The sequence below is a fragment of the Arvicanthis niloticus genome, chromosome 20 (assembly GCF_011762505.2).
Source record: "Arvicanthis niloticus isolate mArvNil1 chromosome 20, mArvNil1.pat.X, whole genome shotgun sequence".
NCBI classification, from domain to species: domain Eukaryota; kingdom Metazoa; phylum Chordata; class Mammalia; order Rodentia; family Muridae; genus Arvicanthis; species Arvicanthis niloticus.
Genome location: NC_047677.1, coordinates 43871374 through 43892949, shown reverse-complemented (window position 1 = coordinate 43892949; position 21576 = coordinate 43871374). Strand labels below are relative to the sequence as shown.

General features: G+C 49.2%; 2 protein-coding genes across 2 annotated transcripts in view; one reads left to right on the top strand and one right to left on the bottom strand.

Annotated features, from left to right (window-relative positions):
• Positions 1–695: 695 nt before the first annotated feature.
• Positions 696–20043, bottom strand: Rsph1 (radial spoke head component 1). Its single transcript, XM_034524737.2, has 9 exons — positions 19902–20043; positions 16958–17071; positions 16750–16855; positions 10856–10946; positions 10277–10412; positions 6563–6634; positions 3675–3834; positions 2942–3070; positions 696–895 (listed from the first exon to the last, which is right to left on the bottom strand). The coding sequence occupies exons 1-9, from the start codon at positions 19953–19955 to the stop codon at positions 852–854; spliced, it is 906 nt and encodes a 301-aa protein (XP_034380628.1). The 5' UTR covers positions 19956–20043; the 3' UTR covers positions 696–851.
• The window catches only part of Slc37a1 (solute carrier family 37 member 1), a 75262-nt gene continuing 73547 nt past the window's right edge, over positions 19862–21576 (top strand). Inside the window, exon 1 of the mRNA XM_034524736.2 lies at positions 19862–20002. The gene's annotated coding sequence lies outside the window, so the exon portion shown is untranslated. The remainder of the gene's footprint in view (positions 20003–21576) is intronic.

The window sequence follows — 21576 nt, the reverse complement described above, 5'->3', positions numbered from 1 at the left end:
GACTCAAACGCCAAGATATGCATGATTGTTCGTTTTGCTAACGGTGCTAAATAACAATGGGCTGAGAAAACGAAAATGCTTGAAATTTGTGCTGCAGCTTCTCCAGGAAAGGGGAGACGGGGAAATGAATGGGTCGTTTGCATCAGACACAGCCACTCCCTAACACCCTGTCCTGGGGATTCTAGGGGACGATGGGAAGAATGTTCTGAGCAGGACTTGAAAGCCCAGGAGCCTGTGCTGCTGCTGGAGGTAGAGTCGGGGCTCAGCCCTTCCCTTCTGGGCAGCTCGAGGGAAGAGAAGGCGAAGCTGTGTGGGGTAAGGTTTTAAGGACTTCGGCTTTATCCCCCAGGAACAATGCTGGGGCGGGAAACAGAAGAAGGGAAAGGAGACTCCAGGTGTGTGAGTCCATTGGACTCTTGACTGTTAGGCAGGAACCTGCAGTTACCAAGGAACCTGGAGGGGGAGCCCACTACCTACTCAATAACGCCTTGCTCAGCCAGGGGCAGGGACCCTGTGGGAGCCCGCCAGAGGGTGGAGAAAGCTGGCAGATGGCTTCTTACAGAGCCTGGGGCACGCATGAGTTTATGAGATGTGCACCCCACAAGTCCACACCCCTGCACTGAACCTCTGCATGGAACCAGGCCCATGAGAAGCTGGAGAACAGTTCACAGAAGCAACGGAGGCTCGGAGGCTCGTTCGCAAACAATGAACACCGGGAGATTTATTTCCAACTGAGAAACAACTTAACAACTTGTTGAGAGAGAAATTGACAGGCGGTGGGTACCAGCCCCAGCTGACTGGTGTTAACTAAGGCACGCCTGGTGTGTCTGTGGTCTTCTGCCTCCTCTATCTTACTCCTGGAGGTCTGGCTGCTCTTCGTCATAGTTCGGGTTCCCTGGAAAGAAAAGAAAACACCAGAAAAACATAAAAGTTAATGATGTAAACAAGCAATACATATATGAGCACACTGTCACTGACACACCAGAAGAGGGCACTGGATCCAATTACAGATGGTTGAGAGCCACCATGAGGTTGCTGGGAATTGAACTCAGGTCCTCTAGAAGAACAGCCAGGGCTCTTAACTCCTGAGCCATCTCTCCAGCCCTGATTACAGCTTTTTAAGTGTTTAGCCCTTGCCAAGACCTGCTTCCTGTGGCACTTGTGTTCCTAGGACCAGCTCCTGAACTAAAAGCTCCTCCTCCTACTCAGGGACCAGCCATCATACACTGGACTGGTTCAAGAATTCGTCACCTTCATCACCATCCCCCTCCTTCCTCCCACATTGTTTTTTTAGGGGAGGATACTCGGCTTCCACTGGTGCCCCCTGGTGCTCGAACAACCAACTTGAGGCTTATACTTCTCAAAGGACCCTCTGTCACACCCACAAATCTGGGGATCCAGTTCGAAGGCCCACCATATAAGGTCAAGAAAGGATGCTGGAGAAAGTTGCAGCTGCCGCCTCCTCCAAACTCCCGATGACTTCAGGGTGTGTTTCTGTCTGGAGTTTCCTCTCATCTCCATTTTGCCTTATCTCTCTGCCTCTCAGCCTCTCCACTCACCTGGAGCTGACCCTTCCTGGAGATACTTCCTGTTCTTGTCCCACCTCGCCGGGCAGCATGCTGACAGTCCCTAATACCCTATAGTGAAATTGTGGGCCTGGGTGGCTCTGGATGAGATCTCTACCTCCCTACCCGACACTGAGGATGCCAGCAACCCAAAGCTGTATGCAAATGAGCAGTGGAACTTGCTGGCTTTTAGGAACCCAGAGGAAGGATACAAGGGTGGCCACTCCTCTAGGTGCCTATGGGGTCCTGCAGGCTTGACCTGCAAGGGTCATTCCTACTCACTTGAGGAATGAGAGGACAGAGGTGAACGTATCACCAGAGCCCGCTCAATGGATTCTGTCTCTTAGATATATTTGTACACTGTTCACGTTATTGCAGGAAGAGCCTAAGTCCACGTTTGTTCCTACCAGCTACATAGAAAACGAGTTTTGCCTGGTTTTGTTGTCTCAGATTATTTTTTTTTTAAAGAATAGGAAATAGACTCATTCTTAATTTATAACCAAAATCTAGTTCAAAAGGAGTCCTGTGGTGGTTTGAATGAAAATGCCTTCTCAAAGGCTCATAGGGCGTGGCATTATTAGGAGGTGTGGCCTTGTTGGAGGAAGTGCGTTGCTGGGGGGCAGGCTTTGAGGCTTCAGAAGCTCGCACTGGCCCCATTGTCTCTTCCTGCTGCCTGTCCCATCTGGATGTAGAACTCTTGGCTCCTTCTCCATCAGTGTGTCTGCTTGTAAGTCACCAAGGTTCCGCCATGATGCCAAGGACTAAGCCTCTGAACTGTAAGAGCCAGGACCAGTTAAATGCTTCCCTTTATAAGTGTTGCCCTGGTCATGATATCTCTTCACAGCAATAAAACCCCAACTAAAACAGACCCTAATCCCATGCCAGGGGAGCAGGCAGCCTTGGGTAACCAGGTTGTCCCTAAGCTCTCTCCCTAAGAAAAAGGTCAGATTTACCTCAGAAGATGAGAGCCCCACCTGATCAAATCAAAGGATCCCCTGTGGGGAAAGAGTTTTCAAAGACTTCAGTAGCCTCAGGTGGGGTTCCTGCCTTCTGTGGATTGCAGAGGTCTAAGTTTCCAGATTGTCCCTCTAAACCACTTTGACAGATGTGACAGAATCGCAATCACATTTAGTTTTCATCCTCTGGGGAGAGTGTTGAGGACCGGTAACACCAAGGTCAGGCTCTAGGGCAGACAAGCTGGACTTTATACGCTGATCTCTCCAGGCTCACCCAGGTCTCTCAGACAGACCGACCGGAAGAGTAGCTTGGTGGAGGAAGAAGCCTGCTCCTTCTAGGGTGTGTCGCTGGCCTCACACTAGCCCCGCCCACTCCGAGGGCCGTGTGCACCACCCACTCCGAGGGGCGTGTATTCTTACCCTGGTCCAAGTCGTAGCTATTCTCCTGGCTCTCCTGTCTGAACGTGTCTATGTCTTCATCGCCCGTCCTCTGTTCCACCTCGCCCTCAAAACCTTCCACTGGGATGTCTTCTGAGGTGTCACCCACGCCTGGGATGAAGACAGCAGCAGCGGATAGAATGAGATCACCAGGGAACATGAGCGCAGGTCTCTGTATCAAGTGGCCCTCCCAGTCTGCCCTGCAATGTCTCCTATTCTTGAGGGCATGGCCTCCTTTCCCAACCCCCAAGCTCCAGTCCAGGTCTAGCCATCAGATCACCCTGGCCTGTCTCCTGACTTTCTTGGCAAGACCACAGTAAAATGGATACAGAGAAATGCTACCTCCATCCTCCTTCCAACAGGGACATCTGATCACACTTGCTATTGGCTGCCCAACCCAAGTCACGCCCACAGCGAGGCGAGACCAAGTGAACTCTGGCTATTGGAGAATCCCCCAGGGTTCCTGGGGCCTGCATCATAGCAGGACATTTCTCTCATACAATTGATTTTCTACTCTACTCCCTGGGAGATTCCCATGCCAAACCCTTGCCCTTATGATATCCTGCACCCAAACTGACCCACTGGCCATTTCCCAGAAGACCTAGCTACAACAGGCCTGGGGACAGGTGTGTATTATGGTGCTTGCCCTGACAACCCTGAGGTGCTCGCCCCAACAACCGCAGGGCAACCCTGACAACCGTGGGGTGTTCTGTACCAGTAGCTCCCGGCGTTTCTTCCTGGCCTTGTCCCTCAGCCGGAGGGTGCTCCTCAGAGAGGGTTGGAGTCCACAAGGCCAATTCTGTGATTTTGAGAGCTTTCCATTTCGGAATGATGCTCACCAATGTCTCTTCCTCCTCCTCCTCTTCTCCTCTTTCCTATTTTAAGGCAAAAAGACCCACACACACACAAAACTGTCGACATTGCGGTAGGTTCGTCCAGGATATTAAATGACAACGGGGAAAAGGTGGACAGAATTCCAAACATCTGCTGGGCCGCTCAGAAATGAATCCTTCCATTTTTCATTCCTAAGGTTCTGAGTTCCTTCACCCATAGGGTGAGACAAGTTTTCAAGGATGGGAGTAGCCAAGCCTGCCCTGCATCAGATTCACTCCGAAGGCTCTCTGAAACACACATGCTTCTAACTCAGCTGGTCGGGACTAAGAAACTATTTGCATAGGTTCCAGGGCAGGATTGCAGGCCTCATTTGCATAGGATCCCAAGTGACCCTGAGGCTGCTGAGCCAAGGACTATATACTCTGAGACTATCCCCCAAAGGGCACCTGTGCTCTGGCAATAGCTGACCTTCCCCAGGTGGTAAATGGCCCTCTTCCTTCGGCTGCTGGCGGTCCACAACTGGGTCCATAACCTGGGTGCTTCCCACGGAAGTGATCCCCTCCCATCAGCAAAGCCACAGCACCGCCCCACCCCCGCATCCCACACCTGCTGCGTGGCTCTGATTTGTGTGGGTCCCAGGCTTCAGAGATGTCACAGCACGGGTCACCTCCTGCTTCTAGCCAATCCTGCTTCCTCCACAGTTGACCCTGAGGTCAACTCCCAATAAACCATGTGTGCATGCTTCAGAGTGTTGAAGCTGACCTTCTCCATGTGATGAAGCAAACTGTGCCCTACCCCCCCAAAAATGTGACCTTGTCCTAGACCCCGGGACCTTAGAACATGACCTAGTTGAAGATTAGTTGGTCCGTGTAAAATTGAGGTCATACTATGGGTGGTATTTGAGTTCCTTTTGTGTAGGTGTGACAAACCACCTAAGAGAATGGCTTAAAAGAGGGAAGGGGTATTTGGCTCAAGGTTTCAGAGGCTCAGAATGTCCTGATGGAAAAGATTACAGCACGGTTCATGGGAGACAGAGATGGGAGTGAACGGGAAAGGACCAAGGGAGATACAGCATCCAAAGATATCCCCCCCCACCCCGCCCGTGACGGTTGCTCCAATTAGACCCCACCTCCTACAGTTTCCAGTTTCCAGCATTCACCTCATGAAATAGGGGTGAGGGTGACGGGAGGGAGGGGGGAGAAAACGGATGGACACTTCTCATCTAAACCAAAACAACTGGTAATGTTCGCATATGTGTTGAGTAGACTCCCTTTAAGTGAAAAGAAAATGCTGAGGTTGCAGAAACCTTGGAGGGTGGGGGAGGGCGGGAGGGAAGGAGGGAGAGAGGACATTCACATAACTCTCATTTTCCCCACATTACCAGTGTTCCGTTTTATTTTACTGATTGCTCTTGGCGCCTCTCCACCTCTCACTGTGCCTGTTTATAGATTAAACTCTGCGGTTTGGTACTATCTACTGCGCCAGGAAAGGCAGTATAGTCGTGGGAGAGTCAGCTTACAATACAGGTCCAGCTCACTAGGAAGGGATGCCCGTGCAGCTTCAGGGACCAAGGAGAAAAATCAAGGCACAATTTGATACTTTTCTCTGACCAGGTTCAGGCAACTTCCTAAAGCTTCTGGCTGGGGCTGAGCTGTGCCGCCCCCGCCCCCAAATTCGGCTGAGGCACGGCTGGCTCCGCCCACTCTGCTGAATCCTGACTCAAGAAAGGCGCAACTTCTAAAACTACAGTTCTTTCTCCTTCAGTGTGGGACAGCTTCTCACGTGGCAGTGTCCCTCGACCACAAAATTATTTTCGTTGCTACTTCACAACGGTAATTCTGCTGCTGTTATGAATCGTAATTGTACATATCTGGCTTGCAGGATAGCTGATATACCTGATATACCGCCCCTGTGAAAGTTTTCTTTTTCCTAAGGGGGTCTTGAGATCTGGGGCTCTAAATGCTAGCCAGAACCTAAGCACGCTCTTCTTTATCCCTTGGGCTTCCTCATTTTCTCTAAAGCACCCCTTCCTTGTCAAGGCGGATCTCTCTGCCAGCTTAGCTCAGACTTTTGTTATTGTTTGGGGTTTGTTTGTTTTTCTTTCCTTCTTTCTTCCATCTGCTTCTCTGAGAAAACCGCTGAGGTTTACAGCTTGCCTGCCCTGGGGCGGTTTTTTTTTTTTTAACTCTAATAAAATTGTCCTTAATCACACACACACACACACACACACACACACACACACACACTCCCAAAACTTCTTACAGCAGGAATAAATAAGTCAAAGGCTCAGAGCTAGTATTAAGACTAGGAAATCTTTACTAAACCTCGTTATCCCCAGGCAATAAATAGTCAGGCATTAACACATCAGAAGCGCTGGCATGGACACCACTTCGCACAATCCTTTATCCGAGGGCCTGAGAATGATTACATTGTTGCCAGCCAGAGAAGAGCAATCTGCTATTAACGCCCATGCTCAGTGTAGCAAAGGAATTTATTAACTAACTAAGCTTTAAGAGCAGGCCACCCTTGGGAAGAATGTGAACAGCCACCTGACCTCAATGCAGACGGTAGCTTTCAGATGCCATTCTGGGACTGACACCTGCCGGAACTCAGGGTTAGGCAGTTCCCAGCCACAAAATCAAGCTCTGGCTCCTACAGGCATCGTGAAATGACATTGATCGTTTCGGCAGCTGGGCTGCCTAGTGAGATCAATGTGACCGAGCAGATATTTATTTAGCCCTTGGAAGCAGAGGCGATGGGTCAACTTACCATATCTGTGAGGCGATATTCACCGTGCTGTTCGCATCCAATGTCAAATACGTACTTTCCAGGGCCCACAGGCTATGGGGAGAAAGGATTTCAAAGCACTTTATTCTTCAGCAATTCTGAAAGTACAAAATACTTTCCAACCACCATGCACAGAAAGCCCACCCCAATGACCTCGCCATGCAGAGGCGTGCGAGAGGGGAGGGGCTACAGACCATTTCTGTCGACTGACAGCTAATGGAGGTGCTAAAAGGTTTTGGTTTTGCAGATCCCAGACATGTTTTACTGCTTTATAAAAGGAATAAGAAATATATTCACTTTAGAACCCAGAATAAATCGGTGCCTGCGGGCATACTTGCTCGAGAGGGGCTGGCTACTAGTGCTTTGGTATATGCTTGTTGTGGCACTGGATTTAGTGCAAAGCAGTTTCATGTTGTCAGAGGACATCTTGCAGGAGTCCTTTCTCTCCTTCTACCATGTGGGTCCTGGGTATCACATTCAAGTTGGCAGGCTTGACAACAGGTACCTTTACCCACTGATCCATTTTACTGGCCCCCATGAGATTTTTTTTTTTTTTTTAACAAAATCCTCGCCACAATAACACACACTTTGACTCCACTTTGACTTAGAAACCCAGTGTGAACAGATCCTCAGATTTGCAAATGATTTCCCCTGTCACCAGCTGTCAACCTGACATTTGATTTCACCTTGGACCATGAATTATAACGTGCCTGACTCTGTTACTGATGTTGACCGTTGCTATGCCAACACTCTTGTGTTTTGAAACTATGTCTCACTCCACAGTTCAGGCTGACTCAAAGTCTCTTTGCCCCTGGTCTCAGCTGGATCTGGATAGTACACCGCCACCGCTGGGCTTTCGATTTTCTAGTCATTACACTGCTTCTTGTGAAATTAAATCTGTTTTTTTTTTTTTTTTTTTTTTTTTTTTTGCAAGTCTGTTGAAGGGTCTCTTTCCCTCATTTCTGCGTTGGCAGAAAATAGTCGCCTGTTTTGATTCGTTTCGGAAGATTCATGGTCACATTTAAAAATATTCCTTCCAGAAAATACCTTTCTCCCTTTGCTGAAGGACAAACCAATTTTACTGACTCCCTAGCCCTTCTATAAAGTGGTAAAGCACAATGAAGACTTCTAAAATACAACATTAGCAGTTCCCTTAGCCGGGAGTTGACAGAAGCATCTGTATTATCTGTATCCCTCCCAGCTGGACTTTGCCCAGCTATGTGATTTGGGTTTATCTAGTTATCTAGTTTCTCAGTTCGTTATTGCCCCTCATTTCTTCATTAATCATTGGGGATGTCCTGGCGAGATGTTCAACCACTTTATCTCCTCCCATCTCCATCCTGCCTCATCCTGTTTTAATGACTTGCCAGCAAGAAAAGGGATGGGAAAAACATCTGAGAAACACTGACCAGTGCTAAGAGGGTGAAAAGATGCCTGACCCCACCTGTAACTATGGAAACACAATTTGGGACAGGGCTGGGGGCAGGAGCCATGACTGCACATGAGATTTAGGGGAGGAAAAATAAATAAATAAATAAAACAAAGAATGTAGCCGATCAACTCAATGTCCCGAGAAACCGATGGACACTCAGGTTCTGTTGTCAGTGAGGGGGTAAATTGGTGCAGCTTTTCAAGATGATGGGCGGTGGTTTTGGTGTTTCAAAGCATCAGCCCTTTACCCCCAGCCACCCCATTATCTAGCTGTGACAGCTCATCCTGGCTGTCTACTTGACACACCTGTGATGAAGGACTCTCAACTAAAGATGTGCCTACTTCATCAGATCAAACCGTGGGCTGTGCTCTTAATTGTTACTGGATGTAAGATCGGTCCGAAGCCATTGTGGGCAGAACCATCCCCAGGTAGGTGGGAAAAGCTGTGTAAGATAGGGGGTGAGCCTGCCCTGAGAACAAGGCAGTGAGTAAGCAGTGTTCCTCCAGGGTCTCTGTTTTAACCTCCTGCCCTGCTTCAGTTCCTGAGCTGATTTCCCTCAAAGATGGACTATCGCCTTTTAAGATGAAATAAACCTTTTCCTTCCCAAGTTGCATTTGGTCATGGTGTTTAACGACACTGCAACAGAAAAGTAACTAGGGCTTTAGTCTATGTCAATGCATTTATCAGAAGATGAAGCAACAGGAACTTAAGTCTAAAGGTCTCACTGGCTTTCATTCTGGAGGCTGGTACCACCTGTCGGTAAAATGGCCATTGTTTCCAGGTGAGGTGAGTGGAGGGAGCAGTGTCAGAGGAGGGGGTGGGAGGGGGTGATTAACAGGGGAGCTAACAAAAGCAGAAACATGGAACCACATGTAGATTAGGCCTGTTCAAAGTCCCCTGCCCTTCGAGGGTCAGAGTGAACAGGATGCCCTCACCCTGCATCTTGAAAATCAGCTGTGGGGGGATTTGTTTTCTCTGGGCAGATGGCTTGTGATGTAGAACTGAATGACCCACTGAGCCAGGGAAGAAGCTTTGTCTAAACCAGGGGAGTCTGTGTGTGTGTGTGTGTGTGTGTGTGTGTGTGTGTAGAGGGGGGTGTTCCTCCATGTTTTATTTCACACGGTCAGATGTGCAAGATAGCAGAAGTATCTTTGCATCCTGATACCTCATGAACCTGACAAAACTGATTCTTCATAAGCCGATGTGTAAGTATGCGTGTGCGTGTGGTGTTCAGAAGTCCTGAGAGAGGGCCCAGAGAGAGGGCAGCCACGGGGGAGGGGACTCCTAGCACAAGAAGCTTTATAATTTGGCTGTTCTTGCATGGTGTGTATAACCGTAAGGTTTTTGTTGTTGTTGTTGTTTTGTTTTGTTTTGTTTGCTTTTTTTTACTTAACTGGCAGGACAAAGCCTCTGGGTTTACTGTCCCTTTTCAGGCTGGCTGGTCTAGCATACTGATTACTCCAACAGTTAAGCCTCAAGTTACATATATGTAAATAAACTGGAGCTTCCAGGAATGATGAAAGTAGCTGAGGATAACCCACCCACATCAGCTTTCAGTATACTTAACAAACTCTCTCTTCCAGCCCAGCCTAACACTCCAGTAAATTCCTGCCTGGGTAAAAGGCTTATATTTACTGACTTTCCCCTCTGCACAAAACAGCAACCAAAGCCGAGCCCACCAAACAGGAGCAGCGGGTCAAAATGTGGAGGTCTCCAGACCCAGGATGCATAGAGCCCTCCCCAGCCAGGAGGGGCAGGCTGGCCTGTGGTGTGAGGAGGAGCCCTGGGGGTGGTCCTCCCACTGGACATGATTTACCAGAGGGCAGAAAGCACAGCTAGGGGCAGTGGTAGCTCACGCCTTTAATCCCAGCACTTGGGAGGCAGAGGCAGGTTGATTTCTGAGTTCAAGGCCAGCCTGGTCTAAAGAGTGAGTTCCAGGACAGCCAGAGCTACACAGAGAAACCCTGTCTCGAAAAACAAAAAAAAAACAAAAACAAAAACAAAAACAAAAACAAAAAAAAACAAACAAAAAAAAAAAGCACAGCTAGCCAGTGAAAGATGCTCGGATAGCAAGAGCACTGGCCTTAATAGAGACACAAAGCGTTTCTGAGGCCCCAGGAAATGGGCCCAGCGTTCTGCCCACCCGACCCGACTCTGTGCTCTGTGAGCATCAGAATAGCTTGGAATGGAGCATCCATTCTCAGCTGGTGGGAATGGAGGACCCCTCTGAGTGTGTAGTGTTGGCACACGGCGCGAGGACTTACGTTCTTGTTCATGAACTTGCCCTGGTACCTGTGGTTCAGGTGGATGAGCTCGGCGGCACCCTCCTGCTGTCCGTGAACCCAGGTACCGACATACTTACTGCCAGTCTCTGCGTAGAGGTAGGTGCCTTGCCCGTGCCTGGTGAAGACAAGACCAGGGCACTTGGTCACTGTCCAGGGTGGAGAACTAATCCTAGAGCAGATGGGGAGCTAAGTAGAGGCCAGCTCACAGGCGACGTGTTTCCACTCATAGACTTAGCATACCACCCACACATGGGGCATTAGGAGATGCATGGGGCCAGCATCGTCTAACGAGAAAAGGCCAACTGCCTGCACACAGACCGCTTTCCCCATGAGGATGTAGGGCTGCTTGATCTCCACTAGATTGGCCCTCTCTGTGTCTTCACTCCCTGGGGCTTATGGACAGAGGATCCCACTAACAGGAGATAGGAATCCCTCCCCTTTTCCTTCTGGCAGCGCCTCCCCTACACACCTGCCCTACAGCACGGAACTGCCTTAGGTGGGCATCATCCTGTGTGTATGCCACAAACGGACCCCCAAGACTGCAGGAAGAAACCAAACCTTTGATGATTGAACCACTCCCCTGTGTAGGTGTCGTTATTGACGTAGTAGTACACGCCATGGCCGTGCCTCTGGTCATCAGCCCACTCCCCTACAAAGGACAACACACACTCATTAAAAGTGAGTTGGAAAGGAAAGACTGATGTCACGGCCCCTGCTATCCCAGCAGAAGCCAAACTTTGTAACCCACTAAAGAGGCTAAACTTGCTGCCTCTCTCCTGACTTCCTGCCTCTGCACCCCTTCCTCTTGTGCCAGCTTCCGTTGAGGGCTGACTAAGGAGGGCCCAGTTAGACGCTTGGAGACACGGATCTGGAGGGTGGATGCATGTCATATGAGCCCCAGACATCTTCATGCTTTCAGAGGCCAGTGGGCGCATGGTGGGGGTCCAGACAAGCTTGTCTGACCCACTGCTAGTGAACCCAGCCTTGGAGGTGCTGCGTGATGGTCTAGCCTCAGCCTTCATTCTGTCTCCTACCTGCGCACTCGATTCCAAGGCTGCCGCTCCTGCCAGCTCCTTCAGTCTCCCTCACACACTCCCTTCCGTGCCCTGCCCAGGCCCCTCCCATGTGGGTGGCTCCTAATAATTCCTCGTGCACTCGACATGAAATCGTACCAATGGAAATCGTATCCACACAGCATGAACTGTGGAACGAGGCTTCAAGACAAGGTTGGCAACAAACCGTGTTGTCAGCCAAATGGGGATTTGAAATCAGTCTCTCAAAAACTCCTTAACTCTCACAGGTCACACGGGGAAGAACCCAACCAGGGGGTTCCTAAGGTGGACATTTGTGGGGCGGTGGGCTGTGAGAAGCAGCTGGGTGCTTGGTCGAGCATGAGCTTGAACCCTATTGTTGGAACCCTATTGGACCGCAGGAGTTCAGCTCTGCTCCCAGGCCCTGGTTCTTTTCATTTAGCTTCAGTCCTCCAACAACCACTCCCACAGAGAGGTCTATGACCATCAGTCATGAGGAACAGTGCCTCAGGCTCTCCCACATGCAGATGAGGTATCTCCAAGCTCTCACACTAAGCCAATAGGCGTTATCTGCTGTCAGAGCCTAACCCACCCTGAAACTGTATATAAGGGCTCTATTTAGGGGAAGTAAAGTGCTCAAGAATCATCCTGGTATCTGAGAGTTTCTGTCACAAGAGCTGTAACACTTGGGGAGAGATCTGCTCTCCTGGAACCTGCCTGGGACACCAAGCTGCCTCCTTGCCAGCTATACCACTTTTTATCAGCCCAGCCCGGGTATGGATCAGCTCAGCTAGGAGAGAAAGGTGCAGCACCTGGGAGTGTCCAGTCAGTGACAGCAAGCAGAGGCAGCAGCTGGGGCAGGCAATTTCCCCTCCTGCTTGCACTCTGTGTCCTTTGGCCCGGACCTCCTGCATCAGGCTGAGCTGGAGACCTACACACAGCGGAGACGCAGGCCAGAGGCAGCTCGGAGACAGTAGCAAACCCTCCCTGTTCTCATCCTGTCCCCAGCCGGGAGATCATCGTGGGACACCCTCCAGAACAAAGGACCTACAGACATTACCTAAAATGTCACCTATGAGCAACGGCAAACCAGCACCAGAATGGAACTTTCTAGAATACTACTTTCTAGACTGCTTTCCCGGGTGGAACTTTCTAGGATGGAGCTACAAATAATTAAAAACCAATTGAGATCAGTTTGTTTAAAGAGAGAAAGGGCAGTTTCGTCTTCTATTGTCTCTACAGAAAACAATGGATACTGTTTTCTTATGGAAAGTGTATTGGCTAACATGGGTGGAAGATGCCTGCGGAAGATGCCTGCATGTGGGAGGCTCTGGATTCGATCCCAGTGCAGAAAAAAAAGCCAAAACAGGGTGGAAGAAAGCTGTCCTAGAAATCTACAAGGATGTCTGTCATTAATTAAAAATGCATTCGGGATGCCTTCTTCAATACAATGTTGTTTATGGTACTTACATCAATTTGCTATTACAAATAATTAATTTTCACAGCAACTTTATGTCCTTTTTCTTAGAGGACCCTAGAATGTATGTAAACTGGCTTCCACAAAACACTGGAAACATCTGCACATACACTATGCTAACAAAAGGTTAATTACCCAAACTGTCTGTTCCTATGAACAAACCCCAAAGTTTATCCAAAAAAATGGGGACTCTATAGAACTTTCCTCACTTCTCCGATATCGACTTAACAGTGACAACATTCTGGCTGCCTTGTGAACTAGGAGAAGGTCTGTACAAATGGACAGCACGCATCCCCCGTGAGCTTCCACCAGAAGAAGACAGAGGCCAACAAGGGTGTGGTCAACTGCCTGGGGCAGAGGCTTGAACAGGCCCTCAGAAGTGAATGACAACTCAGCACAGACATGCGTACAGAGTGGTAGGGACAGTGATTGCTACAGGTTCAGAAAGCCCTAGGTCCTAAGATTCGAGACAGGGACATGAGCAAGAGAGATGGTGAACCCCCAAATTAAAATAATTCACTGAAGTATACGTTTGGTGCCAGGTGTGTAGTGACCACGAGACCAGGTGTGTAATGACCATGAAAAAAGATCTAGTGAGCATCCGGAGGCAGTATCGTGGCTGTGTCTGCAGCATCTGCCAGTTTCTGTGGTGGAATATTCCCACCGAGGCCAATTTGGAGCTGTTTCTGGAGCTGCAAGAAGGGCAAAATTGGCTTCTGTGAGCTACTCAGAGCTGCTCCAGCACACCCTGGGGCAAAGTGGTCACACTGGAACAGTTACTCCATCTGGTTTCCTCCCGCCCCCTTCTCCCCCTCCCCCCAAAAGACCGGAACAACAACAAACTGAACCCATCTCTCTTTTCCTGACCTTGGGAGCTGGACTCAAAGCTGACGAGACAAGAAAAATGTGTATTCTGCAAAGTCTTTTCAAACGTGAAAGGGGGCATTTAAGCTGCAAACACCCCAAATTTCAGATTGGTGAGGACCCGAGATTACATGCTACACCCTTGAGAAACTTGTGGGAGGCTCCGCCCAGCCCAGGAAACCCTGTGCAAGGTGGGGGCGGGGTTTCTCAGAGGAAACCAGCCTATACCTGCTGCAGGCTTCAATGACCAAGAGTCACAGCTCCTGGAGGCCATTTGGAAACATTCTTGCTTTGAATTTGCCTGTAACCCTTTTTTTTTTTTAAAAAAAAAAAAAAAAAAAAAAAAAAAAAAAAACCTGAACAGTTCTCTCCTATTCCCATCATTCCTGGTCTTGTCACCAGACCTGGAGCGTTGAAGGGAGGGGATTAAGCCCTTAAGATCCCTTGAGTGAGATTTGACTTGAGAAGGCATGTATACGCCAGCATGAGCGTGCACACCGGTTTCCTAGGGACAGAGGTTCCTCAGCACTAGACCCTTCAAGAACTCAGTCTGCACACCCCTTCATCCGACTGTTCATCCGCCTGATTTATAACATCCTTTAGAATGAACAACAGTTTCCAAGAATTCGAAAAACCACAAGGGAAGATCATCAGACTCGAGACAGTGTTAGCGAAACACCTAGTTAGCCCTGAGCTGGACAGAAGTGTCGGAAGCCTGGAAACATCCACCATGACCTCTGCATCTGAGTTGGGGGCCAGGGTGGCCTTATAAAGACACGCCCTCTTGAGGCTCTGGTAGCTTGGTGCCATGAACTGCTAACTTCTTGGAAAGCCGTTGCCTGCAGAGACCCTGCTTGGTGTGGACACCCACGCTTGAGCTCACAGGTCTTGTGAATAGACTTTTCTCTTCGGTTGGTTCATCTCCATGTTACAAATTCCTAATGCACTGGGTGGTTGCCATGCCTTTAATCCCAGCACTTGAGAGGCAGAGAGGCAGGGACACATCTCTGTGAGTTCTAGGCCAGCCTGGTTGACAGAGGGAGTTCCAGGACAGCCAAGGCTACACAGAGAAACTGGAGAGAGAGAGAGAGAGAGAGAGAGAGAGAGAGAGAGAGAGAGAGAGAGAGAAAGAGATATTCTTAAAACCGCTCCCTTGGGGTGAGACTGTACCCACAACACTTGGGTATGTCTTACCAGAAAAGCACCTCTTTTTCACCTAATCTTCATGCCTGGGTCTATATTAAAATATCTTTGATAAACCCCCCAACTCTGCTTCAAAAAAAGAATTCCCAAATCCCTCCCCCTTTTAATGTACTTTATATGTAACCCAAATTGTATTAACGTCTACACTAAGATCAAAAGTGACAACAGGATTAGGCTCCTGGGGATCTGGGAAGAATTAAATTAAGCCCTAAATCAAATTGTTCAAAGCTCATTAGAAAGCAGATGGCGCTTCTGGTCAACCAAGCCTGCTAAGGTTTAGGAACAAAACAATTTAAGTTCCATGTCTTAAGACAGAGGGCATGGATGCCTCTACCCCATCTCAGAGTCTGGCAGAATCCTCTTACTTTGCTATCTGATAGTTTTAGGTTTTGTTGTATCTGGAAGCAGGGCGGGTAACAGCCGTGGTTTGGCTCCGTATCTCCCAAAGGCCGGCTGTGGGGGGTTGGTCCTCAGCTATAGTACTGTTGGGAGGTGTGGAACCTTTGAGAGATAGGAGCTGGTGAAAGCGGTCAGGTCACTGGGGACATGCCCATCCCCACTCCCATTGTTGCTTGGCTACCATGAAGTGAGCATCTGGGTCTATTGAAGACTCCCTCCCATGATGCTCTCTGCCTTGCCACAGGGCTTAAAAGCAACATAGCCAAATGTCTATGCTATACTAAAATCGGGTGCTGGAGAGACAGTTCAGCAGTTCAGAGTATTTGCTGCTCTTGCAGAGGACTCAGTTCAGTTCCCAGAACCCACAACCATCTATAACTCCAGTGCCAGAGGCTCCAATGACCTCTTCTGGCCTCCGTGAACACTTTATGAAAGTATTTCATTGCATACATGCAGGTACAATACCCATGCATGTAAAACACCCACACACATAAAATAAACAAATCTTAACACCTCTAAAATCAAATTAAGCCTTCCTCTCCTTGAAGATGCATATGTCAGGTGTTAGTCGTGGGAATATGGCTTGCATCTTAAGAATATGTCATCCTCATTAGAAAATGATGTTGACACACTAAATGCATCATGGTCCTTGCCAAGAAGGTCTTCCCTCAAGGCAAGACAGTCTATAGGAATCACATAGATATCAACCCATTTCATCTGCATGCTACCAGCTAGGAAACTGAGACAAGAAAGGGGACACACAGAGTCACGCCGACTGTCCCCCTAGTCAAATGCTGAAGGCACAGATCTTTTTGGAAATCAGATGGGAATGAGAAAACCCTTTTTCAGAGACAGAAGGAACCAGGGGTAGAGAAAAACCCAGACATAGAAATCAGCAGACACTTCCTGCCTTCTCCCTTCCTGGCTCTAGGGTTAGACGTGTACACACCAGGTGGCAGCGGGTACACAGGGCCGGGAGGTTCTCAGAAATAAGCTAAGAGTCTGAGTCTTCTGAGACACAACATCAGAGACTGGGGAAGACATCAGAGTAAGGCAAAATGCCCAGATGAAGAAACTCTCAAAGGGCTAAAGAAACATGACCGTCAGAAGAGAGATTAGGCCAAAACAGAAAACAACAAAGACCCCTTCAGAGGGAGGATGGAATGGGGCTGTCATGGATCTAAGCCACACCCAGCAAAGCCCCTTCACTTACTCCCAAGTCTCAATCACATGAGGGCATGTGCTGCCCACAGGACCAGCCATGTAGATTGGTTAGTTAGAGGTTTATTTACTTAAAAGACTTTCTAGCCTCTATGACAGTATAGGAAGGAACACAAGTTTTATTTTCATTGACTGGTAGATCCAGTGAATTTGAAGCGTCCTTGTACCCTTTAGTATCGTGAGGAGACATGTTCAAGGACAGAAACTGCCTATACAGGAAAACAAGAACAAGAACCAGAACAAAAGGCTTGCGTTACCTTCATATCTGGATCCATCTGGATAGATAAAGGTGCCTTGGCCATGCTTTTTATTTTTAACATAGTCTCCGATGTACCGGGCCCCGTTCTTAAATTTGTAGGTCCCCTGAAACACACCGATGAAACAGTTCACATCCGTCCGGAGACCCACGTGCACGAAGGTGATATTTAATAGAAGAAACCAGCTCCCTCAGTCACTATTTCTGACCTGGCCGTTTCTTTTTCCAAACTCATAGTTTCCTTCGTACGTGTCCCCGTTGGGCAATCGTGCTTTCCCGTGTCCGTGCCGTTCCCCCGCTTCGTTGCGCTCCCCCTCGTATTCCTGGGCGAAAGAAATCAAGCTAATTGTGGCTGCTATTCGTTTCTGCCAAGCACATGGAAAGCAGTTTACAGCTATTGTCCCACGGAAGCTACCCAACCTTGGGCAACCTGTGACATTGCATACTGAAGAGGCAGGTAACCAAGTCTGGCGGGCGGAGCCCTGGTCTATGGTCTCACAGTTAGTGCCAGTGTCCATGGTGGAATTCTCACTCTCTTCAGCATCTGAGAGAATGCGGTTTATTATGCTAACCCTGACATTGCAAATATGAACCAATATACAGAAAATACTGTGTGGTCACGGGAATGCTTGTAGAGAGTGCATGCAGGTGAAACGGGTCTCCAGACTGCACAGACACCTTCCAGGTCACTTTCTCCGGTCATTCAGGACTTAAAGAGCAAATGCCCTTCATGAGTTTCCTAGACTGTCTGCTGTCTGCAGGCAAATTTGACCCAGAGACTAGAAAGATGGCTCAGTGGGTAAGAGCGCTAGCTGGTCTTGCAGAGGACCCAGGTGCAATTCCCAGCACCCAAATCGTGGCTCACAACCATCTGTAACTCAGGTTCCAGGGGATTCGATGAGCTCTCCTGGCCTACTTAGTCACTGTATGCATGTGATACACAGATATACATGCAGGGAAAAAACCCATATACCCAAAATAAAAGAAATTAATATTTTTTAAAAACCCCAAATTAAAACAAACCACTTCTAACCCAATCTGAAATTTCTATGAATCTATCTTGTAAGTAGATTAGACTGGGGATAGAACTCAGTGGAATTGCCTAGCATGTACAAGTGCCTGGGTTTCACCCCTTCACACACACACACACACACACACACGGGGGGGGGGGGGGGAAAGAAACACATACATATGCACACAGGGAGAAACATACATACATACATACATACATACATACATACATACACAGAGAGCCAGATACACAGAGAAACACACACACACACAGACTGAGAGACACAGAGAGGAACACAGAGAGATAGAGACAGAAACACAGATACACACACACATACACACACACAGAGAAACAGAGAGACAGAGACAGAAACATAGATACAGACACACACAGACACAGAGAGAAACACAGAGAGATAGAGACAGAAACAGATACACACATACACACAGAGAAAGAGACAGAGAAAGACAGAAACATAGATACAGACACACACACACACACACGACTTTTTCAAGTAGTGCCACTTGTAGGGGCTGAAGCAGGATTGCAGGATCACTTGAGCCATGAGGTTCAAGGCCACACCTGAGCTACAGAGCAGATCCCTGCCCCCACCCTAAAATCAAGGGAATAAAAAAGTAATACAAGATTGCAATCTTCCCCCTTTTTTTTTCCTATACTTTATAAGATGAATGTTCTCTGGCTTGTATACATGGATGCAGTGCATATAATACATACTAAAATGGCCAGAGCATTGTAACATGGCTAGCTTATAACATCACGCTGCATACTTTCAACATACACAATAACGTTAAATATTATTACATATTAATTGCCCTCTAGAAGCTCATATATCTACACATTGATTCCCCGCTTGCTGGTACTGTTTGGGGAGGCTGTGGAACCTTTGGGAGGGAGAGGCTTGTTGGAGGAAGTACATCACCAGGGATGGACTTTTGAGTGTGTGTTGTCTCATGCCACTTCCTGTTTGCGTTCTCAGTTTCCTGTTCCGGCCGCCATGTTTGCCCCTGTACATGTTTATGCCCATTTCTATGGGCCACAGATTGGCATGCAATGTCTTCATCAAGTTTCTCCACCTTATTTTTTGAAACAGGGTCTCTCACTAAAGCCGGAGCCCACCCATTCAGCTAGCCTGGCCAGCCAATGAGCTCCAGGGATCCTCCCGTGCCCTGCTTTTTATGTGATCGTGGTATCTGAACTCAGGTCCTTATGCGGCTCAGCAAACACTTTACTGACTGAGCCATCTTCCCCCAGGAAGTAGAACCCTAAGAAACCAGTGAGAAGCTCTGCCGGATTGAAAAGGAGGCGGCTAAACCAGGATGCATGTTGTAAATTTCAGGTGCAGTACCAGCCTCCAGCTAACTGAATGGAGACCGTGATTCACACTCGAGAGTGTCCTGATTCTTTGCACTAGCTCCTTGGTGTTGAGAGCAAGGGACTACAAAGCATTCCTGCCTGCATCTTCACACTGACCAGGCTGCCCCAGCTTATAGATGAAGAAGCTAAGAGGGGATGCCCAGGGCCTGCAAAGAGGTCTGAGCAGGTGCCAATACTGCATTAAAGAGCAGGGCCTGGGTTCTTCAGTTGATGCTCAGACTCTCTTGCTGGCTTACACGCAGCAGGCCTATTCACCACTTTGTCAGCCAGGGCGTGGTCATCCTCTGATTTAAGAATAAACAGCCGGCCCACAATGCACTCACGAAGGAGCACGTCATTGGCTGTGGGTCTTTTGCCTCTCCTCTGTTGTCCTCACTAGGGAAGTGAGTCCAATGGCTTGGGATGGTTCAGAGAAACTGTTTCCAGACCCACATGGTGAAACCTTGAGAGCCCGGGGCACCTCGGCACCGTGCGGGAGTTGTCAGGAAGCAACCTTCTCTATCTCTTTACTCACGCGCTCTGCCTAGAAATCTTCTCCTTTAATGGGAGGCGGGATGGGAGCGGGGAAGGGGGGGTGGAAACAAGACGTCACGGCGTTTCACCTTTCAGAGCGACTTCCTGGACGCAGCGCCGCCAGTGTGGCCGGTGTCGCCCTGTCCCCAGCCTCTCGGCCCTCTGGTCCCCACGCCTCCCGCTCCGGAGCTGCGACGCACCCCAGAAGTCCCTCCCTGGTCAGGAGCTCTCACCCCAAGATCGTTCTCTCCCTCCTCCTCTAACTCCTCAGAGCCCAGGTCCGACATGATCTGGTCTCAGCCAGGATCTCCGGAGCAGCGTCTCTATCAAGCAGGTACCAGCCACCCCCACTCGCGTCCCGCGTCGTCATGGAGACGCTGCCCGCCCCACTTGGCTCTCCGCCCGGAAGGGTGGCGGGAAAGGGCCGCAAGAGAAGCGTGGGAGGAGCCAAGGGCTGGAATAATGTCCTAGCAACTGGAAGGGCATCTCTACCAATCGCCGCCCGGGACGAGGAGGGGGCGGGGCCTTCCCAGTCTTGGTACCCACGCAGACCTGGCCGGCTAACCTGAGCAGTGTCACTGGCCTCTGGAATGTCCTTAGTGATCTGGTTTATGGACTCTACAAGGAACCACCTAGAAAGGGGACCCCATTAGGACGAGAGGTGCATCTCAACTCTGGGCCTTGCCTTTCAGTCCCTTGGGTCCTCCGTAGTTGCTGCAAGGACCCTCCCAGGTTCTTCTATACTGGGACGTTTGTGGTCTCTGGATACGTGTACACTTGAGTCTTTTCTGTTTCCTGTCAACACGTGTACACTGGAGCGATGAACTCTGACCACTTAAGCAGATGCTCAGGCACATTGACCCGGGTCAGGGTTTAGCATACCAATCAACTCTGAACGTCCAGGAAGTCGCTCTGAAAGGTTACTTCTGGATTCTCACTTTCAGGGGACCTATATTCATTCTGCTCTGTCCTCTGGTGCCTGCAGGCTTCCTCTCAAAGGCCCAGCCTGTCATACAGGCCGGCTCATTCACACTGACTGTCTCTTACAGATTGGCTTCTCCTCTTGGGGTCCCTCCAGTGCCACATTCTACCCTGCAAGGCCCCTCTAGCTCCCCTCCCACCCCTACAGTGTCATGCCAGGCTCAGACCTTCTTGTTCCTCAACTAAGCTAGACTTTCTGTCTCAGTATCTGGCCTCCTAACAGTTTCCCAGTTTCCTCTGTGCAGAGACCCAAGCGCACACAGACTCCCTCTATGTCCCCAACTTCCCCCTCCCTGCGCTAGCTACATTCATTGCAAACAAACCAAACTGCCCAATCCTCCAGTCCCTACTTCTGGCTTCTGCCTAGTCCAACCCAACCAGCTCCCTGGAATACCTGCTTCCCCACATGTGGAAGCACACCAACACACCTTACCCCTGCCCCCAAAGACCGGCTAAAGAGCTGTCTCCCTGTGTGCTAAAATGTAAAACGTAACTTGGGACAAGTAAAAATGTGAATGTGCTGTGATGTGCATGCACTGTTCCAATTCTCTCTCTCTCTCTCTCTCTCTCTCTCTCTCTCTCTCTCTCTCTCTCTCACACACACACACACACACACACACACACAGTGCTGATTTCCACAGATACAGCCAAACAGCCACTGAAATCACCCCCTGGGTGCAACCCTTAGAATCTGCTCTTCACACTCCAAGTGTACTATCCTTGTCCCTGTGACGGCTAATTTGGGTTGTCAACCTGACACACTTGGGAAGAAGGGATCTCAATTAAGGAATTGTGTCCTGGTCTGTGAGAATGTCTGTGGTGGTTATTTTCTTATTTCCTAATGGACAGAAGAGAGCCCAGCCCACTGCAGGTGGTACCATCCCCTAGGCTGTGTGAGAGAAGGTAGCCATGCAGCAAGCTAGAGAG